Source organism: Tribolium madens, unplaced genomic scaffold (assembly GCF_015345945.1).
Source record: "Tribolium madens isolate multiple individuals breed KSU strain unplaced genomic scaffold, Tmad_KSU_1.1 Scaffold_96;HRSCAF=242;Tcas5.2_LG5, whole genome shotgun sequence".
Lineage (NCBI taxonomy): Eukaryota > Metazoa > Arthropoda > Insecta > Coleoptera > Tenebrionidae > Tribolium > Tribolium madens.
The window spans coordinates 11,821,788-11,834,028 of record NW_025401068.1 but is presented as its reverse complement, the minus strand read 5'-3'; the positions used below and the strand labels follow the sequence as shown (position 1 = coordinate 11,834,028).

General features: G+C 38.2%; 7 protein-coding genes across 9 annotated transcripts; 3 read left to right on the top strand and 4 right to left on the bottom strand.

Moving 5' to 3' along the window:
* Positions 1–240: 240 nt before the first annotated feature.
* Positions 241–2,698, bottom strand: LOC123013800. The gene is made up of 5 exons (XM_044412583.1): positions 2,379–2,698; positions 1,566–2,328; positions 1,393–1,518; positions 1,164–1,345; positions 241–1,119 (listed from the first exon to the last, which is right to left on the bottom strand). The coding sequence occupies exons 1-5, from the start codon at positions 2,507–2,509 to the stop codon at positions 393–395; spliced, it is 1,929 nt and encodes a 642-aa protein (XP_044268518.1). The 5' UTR covers positions 2,510–2,698; the 3' UTR covers positions 241–392.
* On the top strand, positions 2,553–3,738 carry LOC123013803 (N-terminal Xaa-Pro-Lys N-methyltransferase 1). 2 transcript variants are annotated; one of them, XM_044412589.1, is made up of 2 exons: positions 2,553–3,439; positions 3,489–3,738. In XM_044412589.1, the coding sequence occupies exons 1-2, from the start codon at positions 2,976–2,978 to the stop codon at positions 3,718–3,720; spliced, it is 696 nt and encodes a 231-aa protein (XP_044268524.1). In that variant the 5' UTR covers positions 2,553–2,975; the 3' UTR covers positions 3,721–3,738. The 2 variants fall into 2 exon arrangements, with proteins under 2 accessions (XP_044268524.1, XP_044268523.1); XM_044412588.1 differs by having other exon boundaries at positions 2,664–3,439; positions 3,486–3,738.
* On the bottom strand, positions 3,736–4,479 carry LOC123013806 (60S ribosomal protein L35). Its single transcript, XM_044412592.1, has 3 exons — positions 4,350–4,479; positions 4,044–4,180; positions 3,736–3,997 (listed from the first exon to the last, which is right to left on the bottom strand). Exons 1-3 carry the CDS (start codon positions 4,350–4,352, stop codon positions 3,766–3,768), a joined length of 372 nt encoding a protein of 123 aa, XP_044268527.1. The 5' UTR covers positions 4,353–4,479; the 3' UTR covers positions 3,736–3,765.
* Positions 4,480–4,581: 102 nt separating this feature from the next.
* LOC123013805 (actin-related protein 2/3 complex subunit 5-B) lies at positions 4,582–5,385 on the top strand. Its single transcript, XM_044412591.1, has 3 exons — positions 4,582–4,856; positions 4,919–4,991; positions 5,040–5,385. The coding sequence occupies exons 1-3, from the start codon at positions 4,717–4,719 to the stop codon at positions 5,277–5,279; spliced, it is 453 nt and encodes a 150-aa protein (XP_044268526.1). The 5' UTR covers positions 4,582–4,716; the 3' UTR covers positions 5,280–5,385.
* LOC123013801 (carnitine O-acetyltransferase) lies at positions 5,277–8,191 on the bottom strand. Of its 2 annotated transcripts, none has more exons than XM_044412584.1 (10): positions 7,848–8,191; positions 7,744–7,789; positions 7,243–7,691; positions 7,044–7,197; positions 6,825–6,996; positions 6,597–6,772; positions 6,449–6,549; positions 6,277–6,399; positions 6,101–6,223; positions 5,277–5,932 (listed from the first exon to the last, which is right to left on the bottom strand). In XM_044412584.1, the coding sequence occupies exons 1-10, from the start codon at positions 7,862–7,864 to the stop codon at positions 5,380–5,382; spliced, it is 1,914 nt and encodes a 637-aa protein (XP_044268519.1). In that variant the 5' UTR covers positions 7,865–8,191; the 3' UTR covers positions 5,277–5,379. The 2 variants fall into 2 exon arrangements, with proteins under 2 accessions (XP_044268519.1, XP_044268520.1); XM_044412585.1 differs by having other exon boundaries at positions 7,911–8,190.
* Positions 8,192–8,278: 87 nt separating this feature from the next.
* On the top strand, positions 8,279–9,398 carry LOC123013804 (peroxiredoxin-6). The gene is made up of 4 exons (XM_044412590.1): positions 8,279–8,574; positions 8,619–8,993; positions 9,044–9,116; positions 9,170–9,398. Exons 1-4 carry the CDS (start codon positions 8,489–8,491, stop codon positions 9,293–9,295), a joined length of 660 nt encoding a protein of 219 aa, XP_044268525.1. The 5' UTR covers positions 8,279–8,488; the 3' UTR covers positions 9,296–9,398.
* Positions 9,338–10,715, bottom strand: LOC123013802 (reticulocalbin-2). Its single transcript, XM_044412587.1, has 4 exons — positions 10,275–10,715; positions 10,083–10,227; positions 9,714–10,036; positions 9,338–9,668 (listed from the first exon to the last, which is right to left on the bottom strand). Exons 1-4 carry the CDS (start codon positions 10,616–10,618, stop codon positions 9,497–9,499), a joined length of 984 nt encoding a protein of 327 aa, XP_044268522.1. The 5' UTR covers positions 10,619–10,715; the 3' UTR covers positions 9,338–9,496.
* Between the last annotated feature and the right edge of the window lie 1,526 nt (positions 10,716–12,241).

Here is a 12,241-nt window from a genome sequence, read left to right as displayed (position 1 = left end):
TTTTTTATAAAAACATTATTGTTTGTAAAGTAAACCTTTGCTTAGCACACGTATGTGCGGCTTTTTCCATCCCACCAAAATACATTTGCGTTTCAAATTTTGAATTTGAATTGTGCGACTGTTGCACCCTCTCGTGGGTAACTTTGAAATTGCCAACATGGCGAAAAATTTAAAAGCGTAAAACCGTTTTTTCATTCTTATTGCCTGATTTCACTTACAGGTTACAAAAAAAACTGATGGTAAAAAACAGAAACAAATCATGTAATTTCCACATGTGAAACAAATACAAAATATAGTTGCGGAACTTAAATAAATTAAAACAATTTGTTTGTGCTGCCTACATCACATATTTTAAGGTTTTTGATCATTCAGCGAGTTTTTCTTCCACAAAACTAATCTTTACAATAACAATACTTTCTCAAGTCTGGTAGATTATCTTCCACACATCGCGCTTGTTTCCCATACATGTTGACTCGACTTATATCACTCATTTTGACATTCAACTTGTCCTCATCAATGAAATACGTCACACTGGCTTCAAAAACGGAATTTCCAGGTGTCACAACCACTTTGATTTGATACAAATTTGTTTTGATTTTGATTTTTGCCGACAAATCGGCAACAAACCCATCCAAATCGGCGTTTTTATTGTACTTTAAGAGATTTTCATTGGGCGTCATTCTCATCACCCATTCGATATCAGCCACTGATAATTCTTGACACATGTGGCGGTGGGGTTTCGTGTAGTCGTTTAAAGTGGCAATTAATAGATTTGATATGCGGTTCACTATGGGGTCAGAAAGGGGGATTTTCTCCCAGTCTAGACACGCACACCAGTGGGGCTCAATGTATGCATGAGAGCAGCTCCGCTCACCCGGAATTTTTGTGAAAAGCGAAACTGCTCGGTAATTAATATTCGCCTCCCCAATGTCATTCAATTCCAGCAAACTTTTTAACGTAAAATGGACATCAAACGGCGTTGATAACTTATCAATATTGTGTTGAAAGTTTTCGTAAGCTTGTTTAAAATGTTTCTTGAAACTTTCGGGAAAAGTGAATGAGAAAAACGGTAAACGTTCCTCTTGTTTCCCTTGAATCGTATTCCTGATTTCTGCAAATCTAAAACAACCAATAAAACAATACAACAACCATGGGGGAATCACCTATGACCATGATCTGCCATAACAATCAAAATCGTGTCATCCAAAACCCCCGAATCCTTCAAAAAATGTAAAAACTCGAAGAAATCATCATCAGCAACCCCCACCAAATTGTAATCATCATGTGACAACTCGCCGTGAAACCCAAACAAAAATTTAGGTTTCGGTTTATAAACTGTGAAAAACTGAAACACAATTAACTATTTTTCAATTTCAAAAGTCGTGTTATTACATTTTTTATTTGATTGAACATGACTTGATGTCTGGGTATTTCCCCGGTGCAAAGTTTGGGCCATTTGCGTCTTTCCCCCAATGACGCAAGGTAATATGGCCGCATGTAGTGGTCAGTTGGCGTCTCCTGAAACCAATTTACAATCCACGGCTACCAACAAGACAAAAACAAACATTGAAACCGTTCAGGCGATATGTAAAAGTCCCCAATTCGGGAACATCCTCATAAAATCCAGTCACGTACCCTGCATTCCTATACTCGTTCCAAATAAAAGGGTACGAGTTCACGAATTTCGTGTTCGTGAAACGTTTTCGGGTATCAGGGAGTTCCAGTTCGGTTTTCCCGGTCAAAATCGGGATTAGCGCTTGTGGGGTCCCATCACCGATGATGTTGTACCCTTGCAAAACATCTCCGTGCAAGATTTCAGTCAAAAACTTGTAACTTTTTGGTAGTTTTCTCACGAAAGAGTTGCGCGAAATTGAGTCAAAACCGAACATCAAAACGTTGTATTTTACAGCGTCTGGGGGCAATTTACTCCAACTCGCCCTCTCCCAGATGGTTTTATCCAGACGAATCCCGGTGAGGGTTGCCGACCATTGGGCGGTTTGCGAGCGACATGAGACTTTAACAACATCGCTTTTCTCGAGTTTGTAGTACGAATCTGAGTGGGTCGTTTCCCCATTTGTTAATTCAAAATCGTTGATTCGGATTATATCAGTGAAGGAGCACGTGACTCGGCCGTATTTCGCCTTGATTTCGTCTTGGATTCGACACTCGCTACCTTCGCATTTCACCCAATCCGTCCCTGCTGATGAGCAGTCAATTGGGGACTCTTCATGGACGAATTTCATCATTTCGGGGGAAAATACCGGCAAATTGGGCTGTTTGCAAGCGAGGGAGCTGGCCTGGGAGTGAATCAGTTCGTCGATCTTCTCCCTAAAAGCCCGACAATTCGAAATTTGTTCAAATTCGTTATTGATACTCACAGTCGGAATTTTCGATCAATGTCGTTAATCGGAGAGTCGTGGGTTATTATAAGTAACATCACAATACCAAATATTGAAGATATGGCCAGGAGAAACACTTTTCTGACCTGCATTGTTCTAATAACGCGCATTTTGTAATTGAAACCGTTCACTACCACCACCCCTTAAACAACTTCATTTCGGGACTCTTATCTCAATAATCATGATAAGAAAAGTATCAGTTTACAATTTTAATGAAGAAAAGCCATTGAAATGGTTGTTATTATTGTTATGAATGTCACAAAACATGTCAAACACTGGTGTGGCTATTTTCATTCAGAGTGCGTTCCATAACGTCACCCATACCAAAACTCTTGAAACTTGAACAAATTCATTGATTATTTACTTAAAACCAGTGTTTTATAATCACGACTGGTTTTTATTTTAAACAATTTATTGGCATAATTATTTAATTAAATTTGTTTTTTTGCAAATTGCGGAACGTGGCCACTTGTGTCAACTGTCACATTGTCAAAAATCAAAAAAAAATGCTAGGTTATGTCACAAGTGTGCCCTGCCCGCCTTTTTGTTTTTCTCTAATTTATTTATGAGGAAAAAATGGATGTTAGTGGTGCCTCTGTGGATGATGAGACGTTTTACTCAAACGCCGTCCAGTATTGGTCCGAAATTCCTCCAACCATCGACGGTATGCTCGGGGGTTTCGGACACATATCTCAAACCGATATTAGAGACTCAAAGTTGTTACTCAAGCAATTATTCAACTCGAAGGAGCCCCCTGGAAGGGAGTATGCACTTGACTGTGGCGCGGGTATTGGGAGGATAACGAAACATCTCCTTTGTGATTTTTTCGACAATGTTGATTTAGTCGAGCAAAACCCGAAGTTTCTAAGTCAAGCCGAACAGTATTTAGGGGTGAAGTTGCAAGAAAAGATTAGGAATTATTATTCTGTGGGGCTGCAAAGCTTCAAACCTGAGACGGGGAAATACGACGTGATTTGGTGTCAGTGGGTTTTGGGGCATTTGACCGATTTGGATTTAGTCACGTTTTTAGAATCATGCCAGTGAGTTTTTCACTAATTTATTTGTTGTGTGAAATTATTGTTTCAGAAGTGGACTTAAACTTAATGGAGTTATAATAATCAAAGAAAACATCTCTTCAAGTGACGAAATCGACAAAGATGAGAGAGACTCTTCAGTAACGCGTCCTCTGTCTTTGTACCGTGAGATTTTTACAAAAGCGGGGCTAGATTGTTACCGACAAGTGAAGCAAAGAAACTTCCCGAAAGGTTTATACACCGTTTACATGTTTATATTAAGGCCCCAGAAACTTGTACCTGAATAAATTAAAACAAGTTAATTTATGAAACCTTTTATTAAATTACACAAATTAAGCCTTCAAAGCAAACTTCCTTTGGGGGTAGATGGACATCTTGTGAAGCTCCTTGGGTGTCTTAATCCGTTGCTCATGTTTCGTGAGAGCACGACGTAGAGCCCTTGTCTTTTTCGGTCTCAAATCAAGGGGCTTGTATTTCTTATTTTTGTACAACTTCCTCAAATTCTCTTTCTGCTTCTGGTGCATAACAATGTACACCCGAGCAATGGCTTTACGCACAACGCGACTGAAATCAATGAATTATTTTAGAAAGGAACCAGAGTTTTACTCACATTTTGGACAGTTTTGAGGGGGCACCGCCGGTCACTTTGGCCACCCTGAGACTTGTAAGCTCGGTTTTGAGCTCATCGAGCTGCTTTGTGAGCTCCTTCTTGTCGCGAAGCCGCAAATCCGAGCACTTTACTTTACCCTGAAAAAAGAGGTTACCTAACCTATAAAAGTCGCAAAGACGAATTTAAAGTCAAATAAGGAAATTTATCAATAGGGGGACAACGAAACGTTCACAGAAGCGAAATTTGATCATTTAATTAGCAGATGATTCGTGAAATATGAAATAAACGGAGATTTATCAAACTTACCATTTCGTGGTGCGCAACAACAAACTGAAAGAATTTACCTCCGTGAAGTTGGCACTACTTCAACCTAAATTCAAAATTCTTTAAATTATAAATAACGCAAGTATGAGGGTTTATTCTTCTATAATAACAGTTTAATAAAAAATAAATTGTTTTGCTGTAGTGTTTTATAATAAGTGATTAAGATATTTTTTAAGATTTAGGTTTTCATTTTTGTGTGTTGGTGCTCATGTCAAATTTGTCAAAATTATGTCAAATGTGTCACTTTTCGTTTCCCGAATTGGGTGGTGTTTTATACAAATAAAATTTACCAAAAATTGAATTAATAGTGTGTTTACAGTAGTAATTTAAGTAATAGTTGTGACAAACCATGGCTAAGAACACATTCAGTTCCGCTTTCAGAAAAATTGATGTCGATCAGTACTGTGAAGACAATTTCAAAGAAGATGATGGTGATCAGGGGGGTCCGACTGGACCGGACGAGACAGAAGTCAACAGTTTACTACAAAAATATCCTTTTCTTGAATTATCTTCATTTCCCAAGTTTTGCAAATTTCCTTAATTAGAAATACAGGTAAACATGTAGAGGCCTTAAAAGCCGTGTTGGTGAATGCCCCACTTGGAAGTAAAAATCAGCAAATTAAAGTAATATTCTAGTGACCCTTAATGTGTTTTTCAACTAGTTTATTTAAGGAAAACGCCGTTAACTTGACACTACGGGTGTTGTTGGCTATTAAACCTTCCCAGATTGAAGAAGCCGTAAATTCCTTAAACCCTGACTTAATCGACGTGTTGATGAAATACATTTATCGAGGTTTTGAGTATCCTTCGGAGGGGAGCAGTGGCCACTTATTGGTATGGCATGAAAAAGTGTTCAATGTTGGGGGAGTGGGATGTATTGTGAGGGTGCTCTCTGACACAAGACGAGCCTAAAACTCAGTATCTTTCATTCAAGTAGACTTAATAAGTGTAACCTTTGTTTTATACATAGTAATTTTTATCTTAATAAAAAAACAAATACAAATTTATTAGATCACAATTTCGATTTTTGCGTTTTAGCCAATACGTCATGCATATCTTGCAAACTCATTTCCAGTGCTTCACGAAACCGTGTCGCTGTGGTATCTGGATGCTCCACAAATGCCGAAACACCGAAATTCATATCATTCGCTCTCGGATTGTAACAACAACCATAACCATCAGGCACGAGTGGTGCATAACACATGAAACCATCACATTTTGTGGCCACTTGACTCGTTGACAGCCTCATATGAGTGCTTCGCGTGTACGAAGGGTCACTAAACAAATCCGGAATCGGCAAATTATTCTCAATCGCTGTGAGTTTCAAACCGAGGAGGTGTCTGTCCACCCCAAAACCGTTCACAGCCTCAATTGAGTATTTTTTGTGCGCATTGACGGCCTCTTTCAATGCTGCTACTTTTTCATTATCGGATTTACATTCATTCAACATGACTTTTGCAAACGCGACCGATTCGTTCGAACACGAACGAATGGTTTCTGTGCGACCGTGGATGTATTTCCGGGTGGCTGCGGACTCGTAGTGAGCCCCCGGGACTCGGTGAATCCTAAAATCATTAATTTATTTAAAAAAATGTGTCAATTAAAGCGAATTAAATGGACAAATGTGTTGTTGGTTGTCTAATTCGTTTATGGTTACCATGGATACGGTGTATGTTTGATTGCCTATACTATTGGTTCATTAGGGGTCATTACAAATTTTTAAATGAAAATACCTGAAAAAGGCGTACTGAATCGCAATTTGGATAAAACTATCGGGGCTCATTTTCTGTGACTTGACGAACTCTTTTCCATAACATTTAAACTGGAATGAATCCAAATCCAAATTGGCCGCAAGTCTGAAGCAAAACTCATGAATTTTTTTCACATATCAAATTTCAGTTTTCAGTACTTGTCAAGATTCGCATTTGCACAGTTTATAGCCTTTTGGACGTTGTCATCGATATTAAAAGTCAACTTTTCTGGATCACCATTAAACCTCACATCGGGATGGTGGATTGACGTATCATTTTTACTGCAAAAATTTGATTTGGATGAAAAAAAAATACAAAAGTGTTAATTACATGTAGTCAACAATGTAATCAGTCATGACTGCAATTGGTTGTCCTTCACTTGGCGAGTGCTCGTATGTTAACCCCACACAACCATCTTCACTCACGATAAACTGAAATTTTGAGTGAGGAAAGAAATTGCAAAAAAATTGTTTCTCACTTGAACAGTTTTATCAAACCACCTGTTGGCGGAATTCGCGTTAGAGCCTCCCCCATGTATAAATTGTTTACTTGCTGTAATTCTTTCATTTTCCCCACAATTCGGTAATGCTTTATCCAAACAAACCAAAAAGAGCGAAGTTTGAATTTCTCGAACTGATTTTAAACTTGTCACATCTAAAAAACGAGTTTTTAGACATGAAAAAAAAATTGAGAGAGAGAGGGGGACCTAGGGTGAGGTTTTGATAGGCTCTCCCCCAATTGTTTCGATTTTCAGTCGTCAGGATGCCAACAGGGGGGCCCACTTGCTCTGACTCTTTGACAATATCGCTCAAACAACTGATTATTTCACCAGTATTGAGCATTTTCCCACATTCATTGATAACTTGGAGTTTAAAAAACTGTAAATTACGTGACCAATTTTTGTTTTCTTAAACCCAAAACTTACGTTATTATTTCTGACAATGACTACATGTCTTGATTGTGGGTTGTATTCCAAATGGTCAAGTTTAACACCCGGAATCCTGCAAGTCCCAAAAATTTTCTTATACTGATTCATATCAAGTGGGTCCTTTCCCATTTTCTCAACCGGCATTTTCCCACTAAAACCAGTTAATAATTGATGGTTTTGAGAAAGAGACACGCACCTATCGATCAATTCCTTGTAGCTGAGGGCCCCCGCAATCAACTTAGCTGCATACTCGAGTCTCTGCTCCTCGCAATTGAATTTTTGAAAGGGGAAAACCAGTCCTGGGCTTGAGTAAACCACCACAGGGTCTCTGTACCCCAAATAAGCCGTCGTGAGCCACCAATCCGCCAACCAATTATCCGTTTCTTGCGCTTTTTCCACTAATAATTTTTGTAATTTAGGCCCAAGACCACTTTCAAACTGAGAGACCACTTTCCTCGTATTGTTTAATTCAGACTCGTTCAAGAATGGCTCAACTGATTTTAGATACTTTTCCAGAGTTTGGCTCAACTTGGGGACCGGTAAGTGGGGCAGTGTTTGAGTCTGTTGGGGGGCTGCGACGTGAGACATGGTGAGAGTCGGTGTGAAGTGATTGTACAGCCCCTTGAGCGTTCTTTGAGATGTTAACTGCAACATATGGGCTTTGGAATGGACAAGAATTTGGGTTTTTTACACTTACAAGTCTAGTCCGTGATAAAAGCATCTTATCGGTTGATAATTGGGCTCTAGAAACGATAGTAATTATTCAATAAAGTGAAAGATAACGAAAATAACGTCAAATACCTTGCATTTGTCAACATGTTGAGGTTAATTGAACAAAAAACAACTAAAAGTGAAAGTAATTACCTGGGGGCACTGCAGTAAAATGGCGGAATAATTAACAATGTTAATTACGATGCAATTGGAAGTAAAGACGAAGTAAATAACACATTTTTTATAAATAAACAATACAAATGTGACAGGTGACAACACCCATTAAGTTAATATTGGTTGTCCATTAGCGTATGAAAGCTTTAAAAAAGTTAAAATCAATTAATTTCTGTTACAAATCAATACAAAAAATTTCTTTGTATGTGAATTTATTGAAAATAAGTATTCGAAAAAGTTTTTTGTTGAAAATGCAACAGGTTGCAGAGCTACCAACCTTGGTATTTCATGGGATAATTACAACCAATTCAACATTTAGTAATAATTAATTTTTAGCTACGAAATTGTTGGAATTTGGCACCATAGTAGTCAATAACGTGTACCAAGCTAATTCAATATTTTAATGCGAGAGAAAACGAGCAAAGAATTAAATTTTGCTCCTCAAGTGTGGGTCGGTTGGCTGCACTGCGAGCGGTGTTTTAACATAACCTAAAATTTTTCGAATTAAAATAATTAAACATCACAGTTTATTAAAACCAAGACTGTTTTAGCTCAAAATGGTGAATTTGGGCGACGTTTTCCCCAACTTTGACGCCGAGACAACCATCGGTCCTATCAAATTCCACGACTGGCTTGGCGACTCGTAAGTGCCCCCCTGTTTACGCCAAAAATCACGATTATTTCCAGATGGGGTGTCTTATTTTCGCACCCCGCGGACTTTACCCCAGTCTGTACCACCGAATTGGCTCGAGTCGTGCAATTACACCCCGAGTTCACAAAACGCGGGGTTAAAGTGATCGCCCTCTCATGCGATTCGGTTGAAACGCACAAAAAATGGCTAAATGACATTCAAGTGTACGCCGGGTGTGCCTCAGAGGGGTTCCCGTACCCCCTTATAGCCGACGAAGACCGCAAATTGGCGACAACTCTACAAATGATCGATCCTGATGAGAGGGACTCCGATGGGATTCCTTTAACAGCAAGAGCAGTTTTTGTAATTGATCCCAAGAAAAAGATGAGACTGTCGATCTTGTACCCTGCTACTACGGGGAGAAACTTCGAGTGGGTTTAATTCGGAGGAAAATCGAAAAATTGACCGAGTTTTGTTTCAGTGAAATTTTACGAGTTATTGATTCACTTCAACTGTGTGATAAACACAAAGTGGCGACTCCGGTCGATTGGAAGGTGAGTTTGTGGTAAACTGAAGCGATTCAATGTTCATTTTTGTGTAATTAAAGCCCCAAGAACACGTTATGGTACAACCAACAGTTTCTGATGAAGAAGTCAAAACTCTCTTCCCACTTTTGACAATTGTGGCGCTACCATCGGGGAAAAATTACATAAGGAAGACTCCTCATCCTTAAAATAACTCATAGTTCAATACTTTTCTACCAAGATTGCCAAAATAAAAGTTTAAGTTGTTTTATTTGGGTTTATGGCACGTACAATAAATATTTTATAAAACTTCACAAATAAATAAAATTTACTATAAAAACCGAGGAGATTCCGAAACAAATACACTCTAAAGCTACTTTCACACACATTACCATAAATTTGATAAAGTATCACAATTCGTCCTCAAAATGGTGAATGTTGTGCAAATGGTCACCATAATCCGTGGCCTCGCTCCCCACGAAAGTTTCATGATGTTCAACAACTTCATCAAAAGTGAGTACATCGTCATGGTCATCATCACTGGAGGCAAATAAATGATCAACTTCTTCTTCAGCAATTTCTCTAAAAATTAACTTTAGGTGAGATTGAGACGTGCAATTAATTTACTCATTGCTGGGCACAATCCAGGATAAAATTTCGTTACTGGTGAGTTTCCCGTCCCCATCCTTGTCCAAATCATGGTCAAACTTGTCTTTCTCAACTTGGAGCCACTCTTTGTCGTGTTCGTGTGCTCTTTCGCCTACGAATTCCTGAAAACTGATGGACTTGTCCCCGTCTTTGTCCTTGTCTCTGAGGGTTTGTTCCAGGATAAGGGGGAGCATTGTTGGGTGTTCCTCAGGGTGAGAAAACGCAGTCCATTCTTGCGCATCCAATACCCCGTCGTTGTTAGTATCAGCAGCCGCCCACATTTCTTTATCATCTTTGATCAACTGTAAAATGGATCAGATTTTAAACATATTTACATTTTTCACTCACTTGTTCATTTTCGTCCCCTACAGAAAGGTTATCTTCCTTATCGACGCCGTAAGCGTCCGATAAGTACTCTTGCCACGTCACAACCCCATTGTTATCCTCGTCAGCGTCCTCCAAACGTTCATTTGCCTCCTCTTCTGACAACATCCTAAAATCAAATTTCCAATATTTGGACTAAGTTTGTGCGAAAAATACTTGAATGAGCGCAAAATCCAGGCTTTAAGTTCCTTTTTGTCAATCTTTTCGTCCCCATTCAAGTCCATCTTTTTCAGTAAAATCCTCAGACGTCTTTTCGCCTCGTCTGGGGGCAAGTGATCGTACTCTTCGGCTTCTTTGTGGCTTCCTAAAATTGCCTCATGGTCGAATTCGTTGTGGTGTTCACCACTTTCTGTAAAGTGGGAATGGTCCCTGGGGCTGTAGGCCCCGTCTGATTCTCGTTCTTTAGTCACATCGTTTGAGTGACTGTGCATCACACCAGCATGGCCAGAATTCAGCAAATTCACGCAAAATAATAAAATTGTAACAATGTGCACTAACATTATTCTTGTTTACACTTATTTTAATTGATAAAAACCTGAAAAATCGTCATGATAAAAACATTGCTCGAAATAATAATAATCGCAGCTGACTTGATAATTGACAGTTCAGTGTCACCAACCTTTAAAGTTAAATCCACCAAATTTATACATTATTACGACTTGCCCGCGAAATTTGAATTTAACTTAACATCTGGGATTGGTAATCAATTTCTGCTATTGAAGGTCTTGATCATGCATGTTTGTTAAATTTAAAACGTCAACAAGGGATTAAATTAAATTTTGTGAGAAACAAAGTCCTTAAAAGTTCGTGTTTGAACGAAAAATCAAGACGCTATACAGGGTGTTTTGTTTGTATTGTTACAAACTTAAACAGGTGATAGCATATTCAGTTTTAAGACAAAAGTTTCCTATGAACATGTATCAAAATAAAATTACAGCTCATTACTTTTAAACACCTGAACGAATTTAGAGATCAGTTGTCGAAATTTTTAATCACGGGTTTCTTAAACGGTGATACAAATTTAATTTTTAATTTTTATCCTCTTTATGGTCTGTAAGACAAATTATAAATTGATTTTGCTCAAAAACGGTAAGTTTTATCGAAAAAACGGAAGAGACCTCTTTTTCGTGAAAAACTATGAAATTTAAAATTTCGTGGCTGAAAGTGGCAAAAACCAACCGCCAAAATAGTGAGGATACTTCTTACCTTAAACCCCTCAGTTTAAGACGCCCCTGAGTAAAAATTTCGACATTTTATCTTTGAATTCATTTGGGTGTATAAATGTTATCAGTTGTACGAAATTTTGTAATTTTATCCACGATGGTTTCTGAAATATTGGAAAAAATCTATTAAAAGATGCACCTCTTTCAGGGGATGTGACTCCCTTATATAAAATTTTTCGATATATGTTTATAGGAAACTTTTATCTTAAAATTGAATATTCTATCACCTGGTTAAATTTGTAACAATAAAAGTGGAACATAGTGTATACATCCCGTAGTTGTGTAAAAAGTGATATAGCAAAAGCCCGCGGTTGCCAGACCTTCGTCATTTTATAAAAGTTGAACGAAGAAAATATGAAAAAATTACGTTTTTTTAGTTGATAAATTTAACTTGATATTTTTTACTTCTTTGCTACCTGTTATCTCCCAAAGCCACGAGGACCCAAACTTCATACTTGCCCATCGTTCCTACCTGTGTTGGAAGTATGCGCTGACAAATTGTCAAATTTTATAAAATGACGAAGGTCTGGCGACCGCGGGCTTCTTAGACTATGACGTAGAATTCTACGTCACCATTTTTTGCGCCCTAATAATATTCAAACAAAGGCCTTTTGCACCGGAACTGTTACGAAATAGTTTTTGTGCTGTTTTTGAAAAAATTATTACAATAACAAGTCAGTTTTAACCAAGCTCCCGTACGAATCACTTGTCCGCATAAATTATTAGTTATTATTCGGTGTTTGAGTGCGAAATCGTGTTGAAAAGGGGGCTGTACATACAGTGCGTGCGTGTTGTGTTTTTTTTTGAGTGCTAATAGACATTTAGTAGTGCGCGATTTTTAAAATTTCGAGTGATTAGTGAGTGCCAATGGGGGAAATGGAGAAGACAATCGTGCTACAA